The sequence below is a fragment of the Alosa alosa genome, chromosome 9 (genome assembly GCF_017589495.1).
Source record: "Alosa alosa isolate M-15738 ecotype Scorff River chromosome 9, AALO_Geno_1.1, whole genome shotgun sequence".
Taxonomy (NCBI): domain Eukaryota; kingdom Metazoa; phylum Chordata; class Actinopteri; order Clupeiformes; family Clupeidae; genus Alosa; species Alosa alosa.
Window position 1 is genome coordinate 22,128,977 of NC_063197.1, and position 26,843 is coordinate 22,155,819.

The window sequence follows — 26,843 nt, forward strand, 5'->3', positions numbered from 1 at the left end:
ACCTGTGGTCACTTACGGACCCACCCTATCTGATCAATCAGGCTGATAGAATATGGCTTATTTCCCTGCTCCTGCCAGCTCATCTGTTCTCATAGTGAAACGGGTCATAGTCTAACTGATGAGGATCTGGGTGAAACAGTACAGTTGATTATAGACATGGACAATAAGAAAAGGCTGTCTGCCTGGGCCAGTCTTGTAAACACCAAGTCAGGGAACATCACTTTTAGAATTCTAATGAAACGGTGTTGAGACAGAAAAAGTTCCCCTTTCGTTCAGTCTGTGTGGGACAGCTACTTTGTCCATATTGAGCAAGAAGTAGGATGTTTATAAATCTCAGAGCACCGTCATGCAGAGGAAATTAACCATACCATTTCTCTCCGCTCTATCAGTGCATCATATTTCACTCCATGAAATGAGTCAGAGATGCATATCTGTCCCTTCCTCTCCCTCTCAAGATGCTATTCATGTCTTTACTTATAGACTACCACCTTCCCAGCCTGTTACCTACTGTGTGCTGCATGTCCATAAGATTACTCACTGTGTCCTCACATGTCCTGTCTCATCAGCTATCAACATGATGACCATTACAAAAGTAATCAGAGGTTAAATCATACAATTGAGCGTTTAGTACATTTTTTTTTAACATTATGTTTATTGGATTTTTCAAAATGTACACATCATAACCTCACATACATAACCTGCCATACACATAACTCTTATCAGGATCTACATATATGCATGTGCACAAGTACATACCTATACATATATACACATACACACGTCCATGTCAAGAAAAAGAAAAGAAAAGAAAAAAAAACCCTGCTTTTTACTTAAAACAATACTGTAGCATGAATCAGTTACTCAGTAGACTTCTAAGTAGAAGATTTTCGAGGTATTCAGTAAATTGACCCCATAGTTTGTAAAAGCCCTGAATTTTCCCTTTGTTGGCATATGCTAGCTTTTCCATGGCTATGCAGTTGGAAAGGTTCTTAAACCATAATCCCACTGAAGGTGTCTCAGTGTTTAGTACATTTTTTGAAATGTATATTTTCTACTAAAGGACTAAATGTAAACTTAAACTCAGTGACATTTCTGCAATGCTATGCAATACCAACCTATCTACACATCACAAGAACATAATTTCCCCATCACAACAGATACAATCATTCTGTGGAATTCAGTACTGACAAGCTTTTTTTCCGATTTCGACACCTACTATTCCCCCTCCAAATCACAGACCAGTCACAGATTTTCCACTAGAGTGGAAACACTTTTAGCTGAATTTCATCTATGCATCCATCCAGTCTTCGCTGTCTCAGCTGTGTGTGTGTGTGTGTGTAATGGATGCTGCCGCTGCTGCTGCTCCAGATATTCCGTGAGCAGCCCGGAGGGCTTTTCTTGAGCACACACACTGGTGTGGTGGTTAACCACGGAGACAGGCTGGAGTGGCGGAATGGAAAGCCTGGCCCGCTCGTCGCATATTCATGGATCTCTGGGTGGTGCCTGACGGCGAGAAACCCAATTATGCTGGGCTGGTCCCGCAGAACCAGACCCTGAATTATAAATGTGTTCACGATGTTTCAATCACACACACACATGTGCGCACGCAAAGCCCACTCGACGTAAATCCACCCAACTCCAGGATTGTGGATAAAGATGCAGAGATAGTGGGAGATCATGTGTGCACATACTGAAGGCCGAAGAGTGCAAAGAGTCAAATGCATGGGTTGTGTAATCTGCAAAGCACACACGTGGAAGGCATGTCACAGACACCACACCATGCATGGAGCCGACATGCTAGATGATATCTATATAACCCTACACACAAACCTTGACAGCCTAACAATGTGTGCTGCTGACATGACTTCAAATAACCAGTTCAGTGGAATTCTTGTTTCACATCTGTGAAAAGAAGAATATTGAACAGTGCTTTTAACTTGCAGTTTGCCAGTTGGGCCTTGACAAATTGATCCTTCCTATGAAACACACATTTTATATGTGCCTTTGAGTGAATGTGATCAAATACCATAAGTTATTGTTCTCCCATAAAGTGGATGGAATGTGGGTAATGGGTGCCTTGTTTTGAGTAGCCAGACCCAGTAATATAGCTCCATTAGTGTATGGATGGAGGAATATAGGGAGCAACTGATGTGACTTTTTGAGGACAGAGATCATACTGATGATGACATATCAATACAGCTCCCTTTACAAGAAAAAAAAAGGAATTAAATATAAATCATACGCCATCTTCCACATCCCACGTGAGTTCAACTCAATTGCCGTCTCAGGTCATTAAATGTCACACTGATCTAAATCATGCTGGTCTTAAACCAGAATGGTAAATGAGTTTCCTCCATCTCCAGCTTACTTTATTGCTAATATGACAGTGACAAATATGACTTTCATGTCTCTCTGACATCCATGTTCCTTCAGGGTTTCAAATGTGAATGCCCTCATTAGGTGAGTGTAAGTATTAAATCTTTTAAGACAAGCTTCCCAGCACATTTATAATTCAAATAAAAGGAGAGTATGAGAGTGCGGTGTGCCCTGCAACTTGGTTCTTCCATGCTGCTAACTCTTTCTACTTGATCATCCATCTTTGCATTAAGTATGATTCCATGGTTGAGAGAAGAGAACATTTCCTGAATAAAACATAAATTCACACAAAATCATCCTGATGTTAGAGATCATACTGATGGCAATCTGAAGAAGATACATGATGATTAGGTAGTATAACTGCCTCGGTGCAAGAAAACAAGAGGCCTAATTGATCTGTGAATCAAAAAGGGAGCGCAAACAGGAAGCAATTAGTTGTCGACAATTGTACCATATGTCTTTTGCAAAAAAGTACTTGCGAACAAGTACAACTTTGTGTACCTACATGGCAGCTCTTTTGATTGACCTAAATAAAAAATACAAATGGCTGCAAGCCCCCGCACAATCTAGTTCTTGCAGACACATCAATACACACCCACACTCTCGCTCCGAGATCAGAACTGTCAAAAATGTCACGCCAACAATTCTTCTTGCCAAGCGGTTCTACATGATACTGGCATTACTTCTGGTGTGCTATATCCCACCAGATCCCACCAACATGATAAAGCTGCCGACACTGTATTCTCAGTGAAATGAAAAACAAAACAGGCTTTAAAAAATTGTCATGTTGCCTTTATTAAATCACAGATTCCCTTGTACAAATACATTTACAGTACGACTTGAACCCTCTTTTCTGCCCATTCGTTTGTTCATCTTTACCATGGCATCCTCATTCATTCATCACCAGACTGAGTTGAAAAGAATCATGAAAACATTGCACTGATAAAAATGGCTTGTGCATCAGAGGCATCACTGATTTTGGTCACAATATTTCCAGGGACAGCACAAAACTGTTAATGAAGTGTCACCTACATGTTACATGAAAAGCACGTCATGAGAAAAAGCTAAAACAAGGAAACCTCTCTTCTCTTCAAAACAGGACATACCGACCATCATCACAATACATTTCATTCTTTTTACGGGAGAGGAGGGCCTTTTCTAGGTAAGTAAATGCTAATGTAAGTTGACATTGAGGCATGTTTGTGTTGGAGGGCATCATAGCACAAAGAGCTTCCATCTTCAGCAGGCTTGCAACACTATATTTGCAATGCATTCCATTCATATGCTCATGACATGAATGACCCCACTCAGTGCTCTCTGGGTTCAGCGTAAACATGAACAAAATGACAGACATTTTCTGCTGGGGTATGCCTGCCACGAGTACAAATACCCAAGTCTTGTTTGTTGTGACAGAGGTGGCTGGCAGACAATGCCACAAGCGGTCACTCAGTCCTCTGTAGATCTCTCAGACTCAACAGGGACCTGGATGCCCATCCAAACAAGCACCAGCTAAACAGGAAGCATCTCCGACACTCATCAGTTGCCATGGTTATTTGTGAGGGAGAAAAAAGTAATGAAACACAGGCTATGCCCAAACTAGACAGGAAAATAATCAAGTCATTAAAGAGCCTAGAGCTGAAGTTCCAGTTAAAGTAGCAAACAATTCTAGCCTGGGTGAATCCAGATGAACCAGTTAGCAAATTTGAATTTGTTCTGCAGGTCCATTTGGAGACCTTCCCATTGAAGCCGATTTCCAAATCACAAAAAACCTGGGAACCAATCATATTCACTTATCTGTCATGGGGCGGGGTTTATATGAAGACAGACAGGTGTACAGTTAACCGTGCTGTTCAACACAACCAATGGCTGCGTTGGTTGTGTCAGTGTTAAAACTATATGGATGTGTATATTATTTGGAATTGCTGTTTGCTGTACTTTGGCAAGAATTCAATGTCCCAATTTCAGTTTAATTTCACTGCTGGTTACGCCCCTTGGATCTTGGAGATGAATGAAAGGTCCCCAGACCCATTTTCAATCTCAATTGAGATTTGAGAAGAGGTCTGGTACTAGCCAGGCTAATTCATTCCTCTACAATGCCATAACTCATTAAACAGTTGTAACGTCTACACATGTGCCATATGTTATCTTGATAATGAAGGCTGTCTGTGTCTTCATAAGACAAGATACTATCTGTCTCACTTTCCTCAAACTGGCTCCGCTTCTCCTCTGTAATCTCATACATCTCATTCACACCAACTTTATCAGACTTCATCACGTGGCTTGACACACATTCCAGTCTTCCAGTGGAAGCAGCAATTATTCAAAACCCGCACAACTCGGCTGAATGAACCACAGCGAATCCAGCCAGCAAAAAAGCCCTCAGGGGTTTTCAGACCAACTTACAGTTAAGTAGCATATTCCATTTTTGCTATCGCTACAATTTTTCCAGTTTTTCTGCTTGAGATCTGCACTTGACTGACTACACTGAGGAGAGAGGCCTTTGGGAGAGGAGAGAATCTTAAGGAGGAAATTGATGAGTTTCACCAACATTCCTCTCTTCATACCTCCACTTCAGCCCAAGAAGTGAGCTGGCATGCTCAAATATAGATGTCAAATATGACTTAAAAATCTTTGGTCTAGGTAAACTAGACACCATGCTTTGTGTATATACATTGACAACATTACTAAGACATTCCTCCTCCACTTCAGCGCTTAGGTAGCACGTAGATTTATAATAGATTAGAGTGGCATCCTACTATTTACACACATTATTTCATCTAAATGTCAAATGCAAGTCTTGTTTTGGGCCATTCCTGAAATAAACCATCTTTGTCAACTTCCCCATGGCAATTGAAAGGCACACAGAAGGTTGTTTTCAAGGAAGTGGGAGGATTATCAACTAACAGTTAACTAAGGAATAGAAACATGTTCGCCATTACCTTCAAATTCTAATGAATATAGGTTTAAGATGGACATTTCGTAGACTAAAGGCCTACACACACGGCCGGCGACGCAACAATTTATGGCAGGCGACCAGCAAAATGGAATAGAATCTATTGAAGTAAATCTGGAACGACCGTCGTCGTCGCTCGACCCTTTTTTTTGATACATCATAATAGAAAACAGCTGTCTGGCCACTGAATCGATGGGTAATCGCGTCGCCATCGCATTGCGTTTGTTGTATCGCCCGCCGTGTGCGGTGGGCTTAATGCAGCATTATGATGGTTCAGCCTCCCTCATACAATACACTGGTAGTGCACAGATTAGCCTGAGGGGGAAAATGAGACTAACACTGACTTCTCTTCAAAGCCTTCACAAGTACATCACAGCGCCTAAACTCATTTCTTTCCTTCATTGAACCATGGCATTGAAATTCATCAGACCATAGATAATTAACAATTTACAAGTCATTACTCATATATAACTCAATCATGATAAGACAACAAAAAATTACAGTCTATAATCTATAAAGATTTCTTTTTCCCCTAAAACATTCTCTAAAAGTACTAAAATACATTTCAATGTTTTGATAAAATGAATTATAAACCCATCCCCCCCAAATATACAGAGTAGTATTTCTTTTGAAAGGCATCAACATTCAGTAAAAGTAGTTTACTTTACATTTTATGACCCAATACCAACTGAGTGGTCATTACTAATGAAGAAATATATCACTTTTGTGAAAACATCTTCAGACCTCCCCACCTTCCATTAGTGTTCCTCTCAAAGTACTGATGAAAACATCGATCATATTTCAACATACAGAAATGTTTTCCGACCACATAAACCAAACCAATTACACACCATTAAGAAACAGCCGGTTTACAGAATTAATTACTTGATTATTGCTTTTCATAGTTAGGCATTAGTATAGAATAATCTATGTCAATCAAGTGGTAATTAAAATATAAATCTGAATACATTAAAATGTTAATTTCCACATTCCATGTTCCACATTCCCAGTCTTGGTAACTGATTATTTTATGCACCACTGGTCCATTCCATTATTCCTTCATGTCAGCTGGATCAGCAATACGGTGCAGAGTTCAGACATCATTATCGGTGCAATGTGCAGCCACAGTTAAAAAGCCTACATGTAGCTAGGACTAAAATACTCATGCAGGTCTAAGGGCTGCCTTTTCTTTATCAGTCATTTCATAAGTGGTTATCCTCTTCAAGTAGTGTTTAGACTTTGAGCTCATATTGTTGGTTTAGTGTAAGTTAATTCTATTCTTTGAACACAATGGAGCACAGAAACAGCTCTGAAGTGTGTCTAAGGAGAAGTGTTAGAGTGGACAGCTGAGGCATCCAAAAAGCATCTGTATTTTAGACTGTTCCACTGATACTTTTCTGACATAAGGCAGGTCCCAAGTTATGCTCACAAGGCATTATGCCATGAGGGGGTAGTTATGTAGGTTTGTACATCATGACAGCACACCACACAACCTCTGTGACTTTTCTAAGGCAGTTAGTCTCCCTCAGTGGGTTTACTGCAGAGTAGAGGAGTTCCCACAGCGCAGCAGCAGCAGCACCGGGCCACAGTCATATGAGCAGAAGGGAGACTTTGCACAAACAACAGGATGGCGGCTGGATTAGTGGAAAGTTAGAACATTCCGGGGATTTTTTCCCCCTCCAAGGCCATGCTCATACCTCGGCGCTGACGGACACCTTGTTATAAGGCTGCTCCAAGGAGCCTCTGGCCCAACCTTGACGTGACAAAACCTACCGCCACTGTGCCACCTGCACCTAATGCACTGGCTAACTCTAACTCCGGAGTGAGTGCCCTGAACATCCATTTTCATATGCAAAAGGCCATTAAGGCGCAGTGGTGCCGGCGCTTCTAATTGAGTCAGAGGGGCCCATTTCAATCTGCTCCGTAAATCTCCACGGCAGCCAAAGTGGGGTGGCAATACGCTCACTTCATCACCTGGAGTTCCAGCCATCGCTCAGTAATTAAAGACGCAAGGCAACATGGCCACAGTCACCATTAGCAGGCTGGTGGAATGGGAGCTGTGTCCCTGAACCTCAAAGACAAAGAAGCCTTTCTCTGCACTCGCAGTAGGCGGACATTTTTCTCATTCTCAGACCTGCTGGGAGAAGAGTCGCATCAGTGGTTCGAGTCCTTCGGGGGCATTAAGGATGCTCAGAGATCTGTGTTTATATTAGCACTGCAGCCATGGCAGATTTGACCCCATTTTAGTGTTCCAGTGACTGCATTTCTATGATACAATGTGTCTGTTCTGTTAAGCTCATAAAGGTTGCTTTCTGAGAGATAAGAGGTACATTTGTGTCTGTGGTGAATGGAAGACCAGTAGACATGATTGACTGACAAGGACAAACAAACAAACATCAAACAGTATCAAAATGTAAAAATTATTAACACTTAGGTATTAAAATATATTACGACCATGGAACACAATTTTAACTTTGGTTTGGCTGTCAGTTAAAATAAACAATTTTTCTATTTTTTAAAAAGTCTACTTACTTATCTAAAATATTCTAAGAGCATTTACCCAAATTTGTGTACATAATTTTACACAAACACTAACAAATCCAGTTTCCTTCAGTACTGTGAAACAGTTCATCATGATTAAAACTCTGTACTAAAACTCAATGGAAAGAATATTCTGGAGACGCCGACATGCTAACATTGGGATGCAACGGTCTGCCACTTTGGTACAGTCCCCTTAGGAAGTCATCAAGTCCCTGAACAGAGACCTGCTGCTTCGGTGACATTTACAAGGAAGTGTATAAATGCCAAGCGCAACCCTGCTTCTCACCTGGGGCAACTACAAATCCCCAATAAATCATGTTCAAACAGCTTAGATATGGTATTTTTAAATGTCGTGACTACATCCATTCTTAGTTGAGTGCTACAATGTCTTTAGGATTATCTGTTTCAGCATGTTCAGGTTAGATGACTGGCCCCGAAAGTGCCCCTTCCCCAGTTGAGCCAGAGGTGTGTGTGTGTGTGTGTGTGTGTGTGTCTACTCGAAAGAGAGCAGGTCAGGGTGTGGCTCCTCGTTCTCCATGCTGGGCGATCTCTTCCTTGGCGTGCCGTAGTCCACCGAGCCATTCTCCAGCAGCTCCTCGCCAACGCTGATCCGGTAGTTGCCTTTGCCAGGGCAGGGCGTGGAGGCCAGCCGCGTCTCCGAGCCGGCCAGCTTCTGCTTGGGCTCCAGGGTGTCCTTGTGGATGAGGTCCGGGACGGAGAGCTGGATCTGGGACTGGTCCTCGTCCTCCCCATCCTCTGCTTTCTTCACCTCCTCCATCCCTTCTTCTGCCATCAGTGCATCCAGGTCGGTGACTCGGCTAGATCTTCTCTCCTCTCTCTCCTCGGTCTGCTGCTCCCCACGTTTCATCTCCCCATCCAGAGCGTAGGAGAGCCCCAGGGACATTTTCTCCGACTCGCTCCCCGAGTCCTCCTGGGTGTCTCCTGATGGCCGCTCGGGTCCCTCCTTCCCTTTGCCGATGAGAGGCGTCTTTTCCGGGGAGGACAAGAAGGACGAGTCGGAGGCCTCGGGAGAGGCCACCACGGGGTCAGAGGAGATCATCATGTCCTGAGTGGTTTTCAGGGCCCGCGGCACACGCTTCTTCCCCGTGGGCGGAGGAGGGTCCAGCCGAGGAAAGCCATCAAAGGAAGCGTGACTGCCAGAGAGACAGAGACAGAGAGCGCTTCAGATCTACCAGATGTCACTTTTAATAGATACACTTGGCATCATCCAGTGTTTACTCTGGGAGTCATCATCACCTTCAGCAAAGTTTCATAGGCAAGCCTGTGGTTAATGATTCCTGATTATTAATCAGATGTGCAGATGAAATATAATACATGCTAATCTGATTTAAAGGCATCTAAACTATTGTATTCAATTTTGTAACAAGTGTCTGTAATGGACAATGGCAACCCCAACTCGGCCTTTGCATTGTTATACATCATACAAGAGACCTCTGTGACTTTCTGTGAAAGCACAGACGAGAGCAATAAAGCAAAGAGAAAAAATACACCTGTGCATTATTCCTCCCACACTTTAATGAAGAAAATGCATCAGGCGATCTCTCCTGAAATATCCAGGCCAAACATTTAATGAAATGTTTTTCTTTAGTGGTGGAAACTAAAGGCAGGTAGGAGAGAGAGAGAGAGAGAGAGAGAGAGAGAAGGAGACCAGAAGGGTGAAGTGAAGGGATTGGATTGTTGGTGGAGGTCAGTGGGGTCGTGTATGGGCTGTATGATAAGTGGTGTCAGAGACAGCCGGGGCTGCTGGCACACTCCATCACCTTCAGAGCTGAAGGAGAACCAGGATGAGCTGCTGGCAGCCCCATGGCCCCTGATGAGAGTGCACTTCAGATGCGGCTCAGGGTGCAGTCCTATACGGGAAATGACAGACAGGGGGGCTCGGGCACGGGAGGTCTCTGGCATTCTCCTATAAAGAGTAACCCGAGGGCCAGGGGTTGCCAGGAGGGGGTTAATTAACTGCACTGCCAGAGCCTCAGGTGATTATTTTAGAGTGCATTAAGTACATTTGAAAGTATATTTGAAATCCTCTGGAGACTAAAGAGATAGGCCCAGTTTATAACTGGGCAATATGTCTATAATAACATGTTAAAGTGCTGTTGGTTGATGCAAATGTTCTACGTAAGGGCAATATACTAGTAGAGTATGTGCAGTGTGAACTAACTATGAACTGACCCTAAATCTCCAGCCCGTTTGAAATGACAGTTGACAAGCGACGCAAAGATGACAGGATGACAAACATGACTGATGGCTAGGCAACTACAAAGAACACCATGTTTGCACTGAGCCAACGTGTGTGTGTGTGGGGGGGCAGAGAGTCTCTGATGGGCTTAGGAGGAGTGTAACCTCTAATAAACCAGTAAAACTCCAGTTTATTTCCCAAAAGGTCAGCTCGTCCTTGTGGCTGTTGGAATGTCTGGGCGGCACGGCAGTCTGTTTTGAGAGCGCCCAGCTTTCCCACGCGATACACGTCTTCAAGTCTCCATGGCAATGACAAACACTCTCTCTCGGTGATGAATAGAGATCCATGACTACAATGTGTGCCATTTACAGCTGGGTTTTAAAAATATCCTGACTGTCTGATTGATTTCTCTGATGATCATAAACTACATTTCGTCTGGCAACGTCCGCTGCTCATATTTCAGGTGTGTGGGGAAGAATTAAGTCTGTAATGGGCCAAGTGTCAGCCATCACATTCTTCATCTATCAAAATATGTCCTGCAAATCATTGAAGCTAGCTATTGTTTACTGTGGACGTGTAGATTTGAGAAGCGCATATATCCACACCATTACAAAAGTCAGTGACTATTGAACGGCACTGAAGCAGGGGGAACATGTTAAAAGCTCCAATTGCTGTCATTTCTAGCCATTGACTTTGAAATTGTGACCAAGAAAGGTTCTCATCTTTCCAACTGTGGGTTAGCAGATTGGGGGAAAATGGTGGTTTCTAAATACAGTGCATACTGCACATGCTACAATAGTATACATGCATGTGGCATATCCATAAATCCTATTGAAATAAAATCTATTTGGAATGAGCAGAAATGTGAACTGCCTTTCCTCATAAACTGATTTGTGGTGAGCGATTTGAATGTATTCCACAATAGTGAATTCCAATAGCCATTGCAGTGGCTTATCCACAAACTGGTTTGTCACTCACAATCAAGTCATGTGTAAGCGCCACTCATGGCATTCTGAAAAGCAGAGCAGAGGAGAGAGATACGATTTTCTAATGGAGATAAGGCAGTTTGGGCTAAATACCAAACACACAGACAGGGCAGACGGAGCACTGTTTACACAAAGATGGATTGCTGCTCTTTATCAGAATGCACTGGAGAATGTTGCTGCTACTATGGTTACGACAGAGAAAAAGGAGAATGTTGTGTTTGGCAGAGATTGCAATGACTTCAATTAAATGTAGGGGCAACATGTTTGTAAAAGTAGGAGAGGTTGCCATTTGTAGTGCATCTATGAGCTTTTATTTATGTTTTTATATTATTATTATTTTGTGTGTCATTTATTCTATCTTTTGTTTTGTGTTTCCCACATATTTGAGTGTCCTCTCTCAAACCGTGTTTGAAAGATATATGTGAAAGATAACCTATACTCCACTGGTTGTTGTTGAAAAATAAATCCTGACAGGACGAACAGGATCCTGTTGGACAGCCTTATAACAAACTATTTCTCCAGTTTTTTTACATCACTGTCGAATGCTTAGAAATATGCAAAATGTGTTTTGATATCAACCACCACAACAAAAATAACTTCTTGTCTTGGTTAGGTTACCTGTTGCTAACGCCGCTATGAGACCACACCACTCCCACGTTCTTGTTCACCTCCGTCACCCCAACGTCTCCAAGGCTGTTGGGGTCCTTGCGTCGCAGGAGGTCGTTGACCTTCGCCCCCACGGCCTTGCCCAGATTGAGGGCATTCTTCAGATGCTGGCTGCTGCCAGTCCTCTGCCCTGCGAGCCCAGAGCCATCGCCCAGGCCGCTGGATGGGCTGGACATGCTTCCCACTGAGCGGCGGCCAGAGGACCTGGAGCTTGGAGGCTTCTGCTGGGCCACCGTGGAGTTCTCAAACATGCTTTGGTCAACTGTAAAGGACAGAGAGGATCAATCAGATGATGTGAGGACAAGTGAGAAACCACAAGTACTCCTCCAGAGAACAAATCCTCTCTAAATTATCTGAAAGCTGGGAGCTCTACAATACATCAAAACATTATCTTGGGGGATCCAATTAAGAAAACTTAGCAGTCAGATTTACAGAAGGTATTAGTGACCGTAAATCTATCAAGGTCAAAACCCTTGGGGTAAATCTGGCTCTAGGCTTTCCAGTTTTGAGAGGGAGAGAAGAGAAGAGAAGAGAAGAGAAGAGAAGAGAAGAGAAGAGAAGAGAAGAGAAGAGAAGAGAAGAGAAGAGAAGAGAAGAGAAGAGAAGAGAAGAGAAGAGAGCGTAACACATACAGTACTGCAGAGGCACAATGCTGCACTACACATCGAAATGCAAGCGATGGACATGACACATGCAAATAAACGCACGAGCACAATGGCAATGAGGCTGCTGGGGTATATATATATATCACACACTCTCAAGCAGAAAGGGGGTGGCTGGTGCACTCGAGCATCTTACCTCATGGAGAATATTATTGCTCGGCAGGCGTATAAGTGAGACATAAAGAGCAAGTCTTATGCAGGTGCACATTTGCATACAGAATAGAGGCTCAAAACACTTAAGATGGGTTGCAAATCATCAGTGGGGGGGCTGTGTATGGTAGACATAATTTTCTATGCGTGTTTCACTGAGGTTTTCCCAGATTAGGTTGATTGTTTACATATGGAATGGACCCCTTTACCTTCACCATCACACATTCCTGGATACCTTATCAGTAGTCGGAGTGTAATTTTCTAGAAACCACGTATTGTATGCCCCCGTGAGGAGCCCTGACTGTGAACATGCAAGGTGCATCTCTACAGAAGAGCCCAGACATCCACACAGACTGGGGAAGATTAAATATCTGTGCGCGAAGGAGCCTCGACTTTATGGATGTAACCTGACTGCAGACGCCTTCTGAAACAACCTGTCGGATCAAGACGCGTCTGCTCGGTGCATCGGCGTGACAGGGAGAGCGGAGTCGGCGTGAGAACAGGCACTTTCATTAGCCCGTCACCATCCTGCGCGAAGGCAGCGATGACACTTTAAACCCCTGCCGTTTGCTTATCTGAAATGTAGGGCTCCTCATATATATAGAAAATATTTGATTGGGAGAAGCCTGTAAAAAGATTCCTCTGGCTGTCAGATCTGTGGGCTGTTGCTAGGAGAGAGGGTGATGGAGCGAAGAGGGTTTATGCGCTGAAGTGGCTCTCCGCCTCTTTAATTAATACACAATGTGAAAACACTTCCCCCTCCACCCAGTCCCTTAGAGGGCAGAGGGCTATATCAAGGACTTCGCTAATGTTCTGTGGGAATGCCTGCTAATGACCGGGGGCTTTTTCCATGTAATGAGGAGGTGGGGACTAATAATCGTTAGCTCTCTGGAGGCCACTGTGCACCAGGAGACTAGCTGAGCAAACAAAGAGATACTGCATCTGTTAGTGAATGCCTACCCCAGTAGTTCAGTTCATTTAGTGTTTATTTCACTCTGAGAGAAAATGATCACTCTATTGGTATTGAGGATGTGAGAGGAAAAACAAATACTTCATAAATAATAAAGATCCTAAAGCACAACTACAGATCCCAACATCTGAACAAAAAATTACAGTCTGGTCTACCACACAGACATGGTGTCTCTTTCTTACTAAGTCAGTCTCATGGCTTATCACGATTGTATACACATACATACAAATTGACAACTAATTGACCAACCACAGACTCTCAAAGGTCTGTCCCAAAGGTCTGTCCCTGCGACTGAATCTTGCTTTGAGTTAGTCACTGACACTGTGAGTAAGCTGTGCAGTCTTCCACTTAACAGAGCAGACAGATCCGCGTGTTTATCCTTGAAGTGAATAATGCATCACTACAGCATTTGCAAACAATAAACAAAAGACCAGTTTTTCCCCTCCACTTCACAGATGTTTCCTACACTGGCCACGGGAGGAAACGGGACTCAGGTCGTCATTGAAATAGTCCAGCTTCTGGTGATTAATTTGTTTTCTTCCCCCCCCTATACTGACTACCAGTGCCAGGCCATTTTGAGCCTTCCTGTCGTGTTGGGTGGACGGCCGCACACAACAAAATACTCGGCTTTGATTTCCGGAGTGTGTGTGTGTGTGTGTGTGTGTCTGTTCCTAAATACCTGCACCTCAATAATCTGGGCCAGGCAGCTGGTGTGTGTACAACAGGAGAGCTATTCTGGGGTAATTTATGAGCTGCCACTCCCCACGTCTGACAGCACAAAGGGGAAGACGTCGGGGAGCACGAGGAGTTTAGTCTGGGCCGGCCGCGCTCCCAGACTTCCAGTGTTTACGTTCAAGACGAGATGTGTGGCCCGATTCCTGTCAAGCCAGGGGCACTGGGAGGGGTTAACTACAGAGGGCAAACCCCAGGAAAGCACACTGTGGAGTGTCGTTCAGGGCAATTTAACTTCAAATACAGTTAAGTTATTATAGGAGGAGGAAATTACACGTTATGATAAAGCATCAGAGATCTAAAGCCCAGCGAGAGTAGAGGAAGAAAGCAAAAGGAAGAGGGCACACGTCAAAGAGTTAGGAACAGGGAATGGGAGAAGTAAAGGGGAGAAGAAAGAACAGAGAGAGTGAAGGCGTAAGAAAGGAAATGTTTATTGAGCCAAAGCAAGATCAGTGACAAGGTACAGAATAAGTGCACTTCCACTTCAGTTTAGACACGATCATTTATCCCATAAACACAGTAGCGTGTCGAACAGATTTGAGGAACACAATGCGTAGTGGGACTCGCTGCACCTGGATGTTTGGAGAGGGTACGGATGTGAACAGAGCCGGGTTTTTTAGGGGAGGGTTAGAAAACAAACAAACACGGTGGGACATCTTTTAGCAAAAAAAAAAAACTCCCGCTGCGCTCGCGAGCATATTCAGCCACGGTCCACCGAACGCCGTCAGCTCCGCTCAGGAGTCAGAAAGCCAGAGAAAGCAGGTCTTCCGTGCCTAGTATGTGCTGTGCAGGGTTGCTCAGTGGGCCTAATTTTTATCCCCCTCCCACTAACCCCCTGCCGGAGCAACACCGCTTTCCAACCCCCACGCCCCGATTTACATGATTTCACCCAGATGCTCTCAACAGGCGCACATCAACACCAAACAGAGTACAATCAAAATCTCCTCCAACTCCACGCAGGTACACAGACAGGCTCTTAAAAGTTTACAGCACTGCGTGGTGGCCACCTCTCTTCCACCGCCTGCAGCCTAGTCTGCATAATGGCATCTCCAGATATTTCAATTACTGAGAAACAATAAAAAATCCTCCCTTGATGGCAAAGCTGCCAAGCGGTAGACTGTGTGTGTTTGATGTAAAGCAACAAGGGAAAAAAGCAGCCAAGAGAGAAAAAAAAAGTTAAAAAAAAAGTCATGAAATGATCCTTTCATCCCGATGCATTAGGCTTGCTCAACGATGTCTTCTGCATGAATGGAGGCCAAATCATGTACCATTGCCTTTGACATATTAAGTGCAGGGAGGCTTGGAAAAAATTACTGCACTGCTGATTGCTTAATTATAGCTTTCCATGAGAAACAAAAGTGAAATAATTGCAACTGGCCTGTCTGAATAATCACCCTCGTTTAAATATGAGACTAAATGCTCCTGCTTTACAGCAATATTGCCAGGTTATTTAAGAACTAGTGGACTGGGGTACTTTAGAAGATCTTCTTTGTGGGACCTACATACCATGGTCAAAGATCGGACAGACCACTGGATGGTATAGGGAGATATTCACATTTTAAATCTGAAAAGAAAATGGCATCAGCTATGTATGCATACAAGGGGACAAAAACTTGATGAGGATAGAAATCCATAACCCACTTTCTCCCTCCTCTGTGGGGCAGGCCGCTAAAGCTGGCCAGTACACGCACAGGTCAATTTAAAAGCTGGGTCAAACATACATATTTCATCAGGTCTCCTTCAACATGAATCATTAACAAACTACAGTACGCGGGGTGGGGTTGGGATGAGTTGGGGGTACGGCTATTGGTCTCTAAGATCCTCCCCTGACATTTGGAGGAGGGGGGTGTTCTCCTTAAGGCTGCTTTACACTGAGGGGTCACGGGGTTGGGTCAGCGGCGCCGGCCTCATCGACAGGCCGTAATGGGATTAGAGTCACTCTTCCCTTTATCAATCCTGCCCTGACAAAAATGCATGCCGACGTCTGCCCGCGTGCCCCCCGCCCACACACATTAGCCATGCACAAGTGCCCATCCTTGAACCACCACCATGAAGTGCTTCTCAATGACAGAGACTGTGGGGCCTGCCTGCGGAGAGGGGGGGAAGAGAGGCGGGGGGGGGGACAGGCGCTAGTTACGACTCCAAACCACCCCAAAGAGGATGTCTCACACTCTCTCTCCCTCACTTCTCTCCTCCTCTCTGCTGAGTGTGAGCGTGAGATGTGACACGTCTGTGGGAGGCTTGGCGGCCTGGAGAGGATCTCTATCCTGGCACTGATTTATCAGCCATGGAAAAAGGCCAAAGCCCAAGAAAAGAAGCCAGGGGAAAAAAAAGAGAGATGGGGAGATATATTTAGGAAGACAAAAAAGAGAGGGAGTCAGTCAGAGACGGGGGAAGAAAGAGAGGATGCACAGGAAGTCTAGAGAAAGAGAGCAAAAGAGAGAGAATCACATTTGGCATGAGTGAATGTGACTCAAGGTTTTCAGTAGAGGTACAGATGCCCTCAGCACATCACTTATGTATGGCCGCTGTGGTAATGGCCTGTCTTTTCAGTGAAGACTAGGGGCATTTTTAAGTGGGTGACAGCCACAGGGGCACCTCACACAAAACTGCCAGAAAAATGCCACTTAAAGAGAACAACCATGCTATTTTGATGCACTTCATATCTTTTCAATCAACACTTGATCAATAAACACTTGATAAATAAACAATAAAAAATGTGGATCAATTCAAATATCTGGGTGTCACCCTTGATCCAACTCTCAGCTTTAAAAAACATATTAGCTTTATATGGGGTGGGATAGGGGGAAAATAATGTCTGTAACGATTTTTATAACTTTGTGAATCTGTACTGTATACTGTATACTTTATCTGTATTTTATTGCTCCATAAATAGCAATTTGCTACAACCTGGCACAAGACATCTAATAATGTTTTTTGTGCACTATGCCCATTCAAATAAATAAATTACAATTACATGAAATAACAAAATGTCCTACTCCAAGTGCAGGTCTTTCTGATGTGCCAGACATATTTAACTTTAACAAAATAGTATTACCATGTCTTAGCTACTCAGATGATTTCAATTTTGCACACTTTTAACTTGATGAACAGCTTGTTCTTGTAAAGGGCACTGGATTATGCGAGTGGACAGCAGTGGATAGAAGTCATGGGAATGATAACTGTTGTTTACTGTTGTCCTTCAGATTCTAAAGCACTTAAGAACATTTCAGTCTGACATGCCTTCTGGACAGCGTTTGGTCACACTGTGAGGCTACAAAGTGACAAAAGATCAGTAGCACACCGCTGCTAAAATCTTTGATGCTATCGCTCCTTCTGCAGGGGATTAACTGCTGGACATGCATCATTAAGTCATTGATTGGACTGGAAGTGGATCTTAGGTACAGCCATCACCTCCCTGTACAACGTATTGATTCAGAATTTCAGATTTCCTCAAATATTATGCTAGCACTCCCTGCTCAAGTTCTTGGAGGCTTGGATCGATAGACCTTTTTCCAAGGTCGGGCAGCATGTCTGCATGCATCACCCTGGTCTTGGCACGGTCACCCAGGGTCTTAGGTTATGGGTGGGACAAGCTTCGATGCAGGGTGCTGGTCTGGCCTTTAACAGAATCCAAGAGCTGCCAATGGACCTCACGTCTCCCCTGTGCTCAGTCAGGATAGAATACCCCTTCATGTGGTGAATAGCCTAGCGTTAATTCATGCGGTGAATAGCAGTGGCGTAGGATAAACTCATTAATCTGTGACCTGTAAAGTGAGGAAGGGGAAGGGGAAGCACGATCTACAGGGTCTCACTGGAAAAGCTGTGGGCCACAGGGAGGGTGTGGCGGCCCTGTGGTGGCCATGTGGTGCTTATCTGTGGAAAGTGCCTGTGGGAGGTGGCTTCCTTTTTCCTGCTTCGTATTAGGTGGTTTTCTGTGTGTGTGTGTGTGTGTGTGTGTGTGTGTGTGTGTGTGTGTGTGTGTGTGTGTGTGTGTGGGTGGGCGGGGCTTCTCAGTAGGGTTTGAATGGTGCTGCTTGCCTACACTTATCGGGCGGAAAGGGCAGTTGCACGGAGACAGGGTGTGAGCCTGAGAAGATTCCAATTAAGATCCAGAGGAATGAAAGGAGCCACTGGCTGTCTCCAGGCCCTGCGGCTCCTGTGTTTTCATCCAGATTAACCTCAAGAAGGTCTACATGGACCTGAACCAACCCACATGGATGCTGACAGAAGTTCTGCTCATTAGCTGCAGAGTCAGAACACACATATTTGGGGTTTTTCAACAAGCAGAGGTGGGAGTACAGCCATTTACAGTGCTGTTACTGGGGATGGAGCCGATATGAAAGGACAACAGCTGCTAAGGGCACTCCTTCTCTCGCTTAAGGTCAACCACAAAAATAAACAAAGGTTCATTGCTAATGGTTGACAGAGGCAAGCGTTGAATGTTACTGTGTCATAACAAAGAGGGCATAAACAAATGCAGACTAATTAAAATGTATCTCCGATCTGCATGAAGGAGAACTGAAGAGAGCTACAGTACCTACAAGGATGACAACCAGAGGGGAAGATAAATAGCGAGTGGGATAGAGGGAGATGCAGACAGAGGGAGAGAGAGAGAGATGGAGAGAGGCAGAGAGGGAGAGAGAGAGAGAGAGAGGGAGGGAGATGAGGGAGAGAGAGGCAGAGAGGGAGGGAGAGAGAGAGAGGGAAAGAGGGAGGGAGATGAGGGAGAGAGAGGCAGAGTGAGAGAGAGAGAGAGACAGGGAAAGAGGGAGGGAGATGAGGGAGATGGGGAAAGGGAGAGAGTGAGGAAGAGAGACAGAAGGAGAGAGAGAGGGAGAGAGAGAAGGAGAGAGAGAGAGGGAGTCATAACAAGCAGAGGCTCCCTGTGCAGAGGCAGTGGTGACAAACAGATGGCACAGCCACCCTCCTCCACACCCCTTTGACCACCAATAAACACTCACAGCTGTCTGTGCCTGCCAGCGACTACTGCACTGCACTGCCTGCTTCACCGTGGCGCACTAGTCCTTCCTGCTGGAGCATCTCTAGGCTCCTCTCTGCAGTAAAGGAGCAGGGTCAGATCTGCACAGCGGCACCTGGCTTATCTGCCAAATCAAATCAGTGATCATGGTTTTGGATTTAGCTTTGGGGGATGTAGCCAAAGATCTTATAAAATTACGCTGGGCTAATCATTTGGCCATAAAACTATAACAAGATCCCTGCGGCTGGGTTTATTGCGATAATGGATGTAAATTATTCCCAAAAAACAACTTAAAATACAGTGCATCAATGTTTCTTATCTAATTATGTGAGCGTAATGAAGTTTTGAAATGAGTATGAATGTCTTACCATTCATTATTTTTGAAAAGGGAGAGCTTCCACTTTCAACTGGAATCAAAACACCAAATCAAAGTGACACTGGATAATGGGACACTATTGGAAGCCATGCTTACCAAAAAAAAAAAAAACCCTTGATCTTGCAGTTCAAAGCCTTGCCTGCCAAAGCAAAACTCTAGATGTGTCCCCTATTGCTCCACGTTGGTGTCTCACAGGACCCCAATCAACTGTGCTGTCACAGATTGCAGGAGAGAGAACAAACCAACTCACTGTAGAGGATGGGGGGTGTACACAGCGGGCCATGTGATTCATCTCCTTCAGCTGGTATGGATTTTAGTTTGATTAATATGCCCGTCTATGAGCAGGAGACGAAAGGTAACTCTAGGTATTGCGTAAAAGTCCTAAATTAGCAGGTAACTAATTGGGCAGACAGGTCACCGTTCTGGGCTGTGGAAGACATTCGAAGAAATTGATTTTGTTCCTTGTAGTGAGTCCTTCATAGAACAAAAAGACAAATTCACTTCGCCCTTCAAAGGTTGTAATAAGAAAAGCTCAGGCAAGCTTACTGAGGCTTACAGCTGAGAGAAGACCAGAGAGAAGCTCTGTCATCAGATCGCCACAGCTGATCTTCAGAGCAAGAGATCGAGGGCGAGGAGGTGGAGAAAAGGAGAGAAAAAAAAAAGAAAAAAAGAAAGACAAATCAAGATTCAGTCAGGTACAGCGCCTGGGTCCTGACAGAGTTAGACAAGCGGCCACGGCAGAGGGGAAATGAAAAAGAAGAAAAAGAAAGATAAGGGGCTGGCAAATGGAGAAGAGATGGGGAAGGACAACTGAAAGTGGAGAAGTGATTGCAATGCTGCGGGCCATCCTCCCTCAGCCCCGTCAGCACTCGCTGCCCCGGTCCCTGGACACAGTGGACCACTCCTGGGCCATTTAGACTGTCTCTGCATCCCTGACAAACCACATGAGCCTGGACAACAGGCAACCGGCCCCTAACCTCTTACAGTCAAGATGGCAGTGCCTCCCAATGGGAGAGGATGGAGAGAAAAAGAGAGAGAGAGAGAGAATTTATTTGGTTGGACATGATCCCCAGGGCAGCACAAGCCTCCACCCAGGCCCTACTTGCCAAATTGGGTCCACCTAAAATGAGAAACCATGATAACTGCTCGCTCTATAGGATGTTTGAGTGACATGCCCCACAGGAAACTGTGCTGAGCAAAAGGAGCCAGAAAAAGCCTTTAAAATACCCAGTCCACCAAGAGTCACTGCAGGACACTGCACTAATTCCTGTTTTAAATACTGTCTGGTAAGCAGTTAATTACAGTCCAGATTAATTATACAATTCTCAATTAATCCCAACCGTAATCCCTTTTCCCAGTAGTGGGAAATCCGTATTGCATAACTAGGACTAGACGCAACATCCTCCGAACACTATGCACAGCGAGGATGCTGCAATGGAGCGTCTAATCAATCAGTGCTGTCAACCACACTTGATCAAGAGGATCGATAGTCGCAGGCGACATTTCACAGCGGCCACGTTCGATTTGCTGGTGGCTCCTTAATGTACGACTACAGTCACTGGGAAAAAGGTTCTGAGCTGCGTTTCAGAGACATGCACAGTGTATTGGCTAAAGAGCACAGCACAACCTCAGAGGTCTCAGTCAAAGGTCAAAATCTAAGCAAACAGCACCACTTGGCTCTAAACATTACCGGAATTGTACAAGAACTAAACAGCAAGAACCAAGACTGGCTGCAGAACTGTGTATGGTACATGCTTGCACAAATAACTCTGACATATTACCTGGAAACAAAAACACTTGAATCATTAGAAGACATACTGTTTACATAGACACATTCACAAGACCAAGTATAAAATATTTGTATTTTTCTTTGCTGTTTTTTTGTTTTCTTTTTAACCTTTACACACACATTTGTATAGGTATAGATGCCATGTTTTGCTAAAAATATTCTCTTCTTCAAAATACTCCTGGGTCCCGAGAGTTTACGAGTGCTTTACAATAGGACAATCGGGACAGGATGCTCATGGTTTTGGGTTGCGCTAACTTCCTGGCAAAACCCTGCAGGATTGTGTGTTAGCAACCCAACAACCCATTCTTCTCGACCCATTCACTCCGTCTTATGGTGCTGCTGGTAGACTAGATAGCACACACGATGGACGCCCTGACTCAGACGTGCACAAAAGGAAAGGTGCAGACTTAAAATGACTCTTGGCCCAGCATTACATCTTTTTCACAAAGACCAAGCATGTGACTGATTGTGTTGGGTTTTGAGGCTAGGAAACAGAGGGCTGATACAGTGATTTGAACCACTAGGCTAGGCTATATTAAGCTAGGCTTGGCTAAGCTAGGCTACACAGCGATCTCGTCGTCCAGCAGGCAGTCGGGGGGGCCGTGCTTGTTGAGCACGTTGAGCAGGCGCAGCGTGCTCTCGTCCTGTCCCCCCCAGCTGTCCCGGTCGTCGCTGTCGTCCGTGTTGGTCGACTCGTACTCTGAGACGATGCCCGACTCGCGGAACTTGAGGAACTCCAGGCTGCCGAGCAGCAGCTCGTCCTGAGTCTCGGGCGAGATGCTGGCTGGCGTGGAGGGCGTCTGCGGCGGGCGGGATGGAGGCCCGCGGCCGCGCCGGACGCCGACACCAGCACCAGGCCCTGCTCCTGCTGCGGGGGCCCCGACAGGAAGCGGAAACACTCGAGCTTGACCAAACAGTCGTCCCTACCTAAGGGGCTGGCCAGCGGCTGGGAGAGCTGGGTGCCGTCACTCAGCGGGGGGAGGCTCATGTCCTCAGGTCGCGGGGTCGTGGCGTCGCACAGCACCGGCGGGACATTGGCGCGGAAGGTGATCTCCAGAAGACTGTCCTGGGAGCCCACTGAAAAGGAGAGAGAGGGAGGAAGAGGAGAGGGAGAGAGGAAGAGGAGAGGGAGAGAGGGAAGAGAGAGGGGTTACTTGTCTTCACAATGACAGACAGGGTATGTGTTATGCATTTCATTTACATGAAAATACTGTTCGTCTGTACACCGTCCAAAGGAAATTGAAGTGAAAGTTACAGAGCATGACAGAAAGAGCTAAAGTGCAAAAAAAAAAAAAAATACAGGTAACAAATGAAAAAGAAAGAAAGTATTGTGTCCGTATTCAGGAAGCCATGAGGGAGAAGAGAGTTTCCTTAGAGTTTCCTTGAGGGTAATCACAACTGCAGGGAGAGTGTGGAGCCATTTCTGCTCCCTGTTACAGGAGATCTGTAAATGCCTCCTCTACACTGAGGTACTGTAGCATAGGAGCCTGCTACAATGAGCTGCTTTGTTATGTAAAACAACCTATCTGGGAGAACTGGCAGGTTTGCTAAAGGGGACAGGGTCCAATAACAAAAGGCAGGAGTCACTGTAAGTGCTGGATGAAGAAAAATCCACATAATGACAAGAAAGAAAGAGTGAGAGACTGGGGTAGAGAGAAGGAGATGAACATTTTGGATAATAATAAGTAAAGATGGAAGAAGGGCAAAGGTAAGGGATGTGTGATGCCTTTGAGACCACAATGGAAACTGTGTGTGTGTGTGTGTGTGTGTGTGTGTGTGTGTGTGTGTGTGTGTGTGTGTGTGTGTGTGTGTGTAGCAGAAAACAAGTAGTGAGTAGACAAGGAGTAGAATACATTGCAGACTGAGGACAAAAACAATTTTTGCTTGTGTAATTGAAGTTCTCACACAGTTTGTTGACATTTGGGTGGGGGTGTGTGCATGCCAGAAACAAGATATAGCTTTGGAGTGCATGACGCAGCCTTTGGGGATGAATTAATACTGACTAGACAGAAACATGGTGTAAGAGAAACAAGAAAAGGAAATTGTTTGGGTATGTGTGTGTGTGTGTGTGTGTGTGTGTGTGTGTGTGTGTGTGTGTGTGTGTGTGTGTGTGTGTGTGTGTGTGTGTGTTAGTTGTAGAAGGTTGCAGACCGGAGGAAGCACTGAAAATACAAACACCACCAAACACAGCAAACAACACCAATCCCAACACCAAGAAATGCATGCTGACTGTGTGTACAAGTTTGTGTGTGACAGTGAGCAAGACAGACAGACATGAAACATGTGCAGTGTTCGCATACTTGATCCATGTTTGGCCAGTTTGAGCTCCAGCTCCTGGACCTGCTTGACCAACAGGGAGATGTGCTGCAGCAGGTCTTTGTTCTGCAGCAGCAGCTGGTGCACCCTCGCCTGGGCCTCAATACGAGCCGTCGCCTCGGCTGAGAGCTGGTCTTTCAGCAGGTGAACCTACACACAAACAGTTAAAAAACAAAGCAGTTTTTGAAAGGACAGAAAATCTTCAGAGAAAAAGCCTTACTTGTCATTACTGAGCCATACACTCCCTTCAGTTTTTTATGGACAGATGCACAAACATGTACAGTGTGGACACAGATAAACACACACACATAGATGACTGGTGGGAAACTCTTGGGTGATGCAACTGATGACTGTGGTTACTGTGGTTGCTGAGATTCACGCGAGAGAGCTGCCCTCACAAGCCTCTTCACTGCCCCAATACACGACTCCAGAGCCCAGAGGACTCCCAGCTAGCTCAAGTGGCAAAAAAATAATGAAATGATGAAATAATTATCAAATATCAGCACCAACCCTTCTGCAAATCAATCTAGCGCGCAAGTAAATCCTCTTCCACATAAATAATTACTTGGCAAACAAACTATGAAATATGATTAAGCTCTAGCTTGGTTAATCAAGTGGGACATTATGAGGAAGACATCAAACCTTTTTTTCATGTCAGACAACTCATGTTTCTGCTGTTAAACCCCTGTACTTTGAAGTGCAGCATAATCTGCAGTCCATGGAGCCATGCATGACTAACATGTCATATGAGAACCCACCTCCAGGTTAGATTTTAAAGTTTTCCTCAACAGCGAAAAGCAAAAGTTTCCATTTGCACCCAAACCTTAGACCCATTAGACAATCAATCATTTACCACACACATCCAGAGCTGAGAGAAGGGGCATCAAAATTTGCCTGATCCTCAATAAAAGTGTCAAGAGAGCACTGCAATGTTATGAGCGCTGGGGCACAGCACTCTGAGGCATATGTCATTGTCTTTTTCAATAACTCAGGCTGGGAGCCGACAGAGTGACTGAGTTTGAAAGATAGCTCACAAAAAGCCCGACAGAGAGAGAGGAAGAAATGAAGAGAGTGGCAGAGAGCTGTGATAGAGTGAGGTTATGTGTCAATTCTCAAAATATGACATGTGAGGGAGGGTTATATTGACTATAAATTCCATCGAAACATATCAATGCTCAAATGAAACTGAACAGAGTGTATTCGAGGAGGGAGAGAGGGAGCGAGAGAGAAGATGACCAGGGGTGACTCAAAAGTGCGGCTTCAAATGTCATTACATTTACTTTCTTGAAGGACTTGAAGCCAATGCACCCGTAATTGAAGTGAAAGCACTATGCTGCAGCAGCACTCACACTAGGACAGTGTGCTTCTCCAGTTGAAGGTCTTTAATGTTAAAAGCCCCACGCCCCATTTCAAAGGAATTGGAGTCGGGCGAGAGAAAGAATTGTGCAGTCATAGGTGATGCAAGTACAATGACCCGACTGCTGAGGTACCAGCAAAGAGGGAACTGGGAGGATTGCAAATCACCCAACCCAGCTTTAGGACATGGATAACAAGAGGACAGGGATGAAAATCTGGTCTAATTGGCCAATTTTCTCATGTCCAGCAAGACACACAGAGAAAACATGTATTTGCAAGGAAGTCTGTGACACTAATACTGCTGCTCCAAAAAACAAACACAGAATTTATTTTAAACTATGAGCTGCACTCGTTCAAGGAAATGGAGATTTAAATGAGTTTTTTGGCACACAGTGTTGGTTATAGACACATTTAGAATCAGCAAATGTAAATAAGTCAAACCAACAGTAAAACAATATAGTAGAGTAATGTGACGGAGCTGGCATAAAACATTCCTTTGCGGTGCACACTAGCTCACCTGCCTAGACCCATTCAAATGATAGAGTAGCCCATCACACAGGAGCCATATTGTGGCAGGTGAGAAGGAGTATGTGTGGGAAATAATACACATTTGTATATTTATCTGCCTACACATGCTTAAATGATGTCTCTCTCCCTCTTTCTGTGTGTGTGTGTTTCGGGGGGTTGAACGAGTGACCAAGCTGATTAGAATGCATTGCAGTGTCCTCCAGGCGTCCTCAGCTACATCCCGATAAGCACTTGCCCCCCACCCACACACACACACAAAACACTCTCCCAGCATCCCAGCTCACTTAGTGTTTCCACCCCCTGCCTCCAACGCCATAGGAAGGGAAGGTGATGTACTGGATAGCGAAGCTTGGAGGCACCACCATCTCCCAACTGGAACCCACAGAGCAATTTGTTCCCCAACACAATGCAGCACATCCTTTCTGCTCGCTTCATCCTTTTTTAATCAGGAAGATAAAATCTGAGGTAAGAGAGCTCAAAGATCCACGTGATGAGATCCGGCCATTTTTTCGCCCCAGTGTGTTCCAAATGGGTTTGTGTGTATGTGTGGTCAGTCAACAGAGGGAAGAAGCGAGAGCTACAGAGGGGCAGGATGGATGGGCAGTGAGAATAATGGTGAAAATAATAAAAGGATTACTTTCATCTTGACCTCAGAAAATGAGATCTAGTGTGAATCTCCTCTTACCAGTGGTGATGGTTGGAAAGAGAGAGAAAGGGAAGAGAGAGAGAGAGAAAAAAAGAAGAAGAGAAGAAGGTCAGTGTTCATGGCAACCTGTCCAACTGTGGATTGCAGTGTGGCTTTGTGAAGGTCCTTATGCAGATGCTTCGGACTGTCCTCACCCTGACAACAACTCCCCCCCCCCACACACACACACACACACACACAGGCAGTGAAGTAAAGCCTTTTCCCGCCAGACAGGGATGGGAGAAAAAGACAGTTCTCTCCATCTTGTCACTGTCCAACCAATCAACCACACTCTCTCAGCCTCACTGACAGAGATTCTCCTGGACGTTCAAATGGCTCACGTCTCGCAACCAACTCAATGACAGATGGAGCGACTGCAGATGAAAAAGACAGCACGGTTTTCATTAGTGAAGCTCTTGGGTTAGAGACAAAAGGTCATTTGGATGTTAAATGGCTTGTGTGCAGTGATAAAGCTACACAGACCTAAATTAGCAGTGATATGTACCGTATCACATGCTAAAGTCTTTTCCCTCCTAGGGGCCGTGAAGGCACTGACCTGCAGAAAGACAGAGAGAA

The 26,843-nt window shown here is 44.9% G+C and overlaps 1 protein-coding gene across 2 annotated transcripts in view; it reads right to left on the bottom strand.

Annotated features, from left to right (window-relative positions):
• Positions 1-3,153: 3,153 nt before the first annotated feature.
• The window catches only part of nos1apa (nitric oxide synthase 1 (neuronal) adaptor protein a), a 102,126-nt gene continuing 78,436 nt past the window's right edge, over positions 3,154-26,843 (bottom strand). For both annotated transcript variants that reach the window (XM_048252017.1, XM_048252018.1), the window contains 4 exons: positions 23,683-23,848; positions 22,310-22,459; positions 11,675-11,984; positions 3,154-9,024 (listed from right to left, as the gene is read on the bottom strand). In XM_048252017.1, the coding sequence (XP_048107974.1) occupies positions 8,364-9,024; positions 11,675-11,984; positions 22,310-22,459; positions 23,683-23,848 (1,287 nt within the window). In that variant the 3' untranslated portion in view covers positions 3,154-8,363. The remainder of the gene's footprint in view (positions 9,025-11,674; positions 11,985-22,309; positions 22,460-23,682; positions 23,849-26,843) is intronic.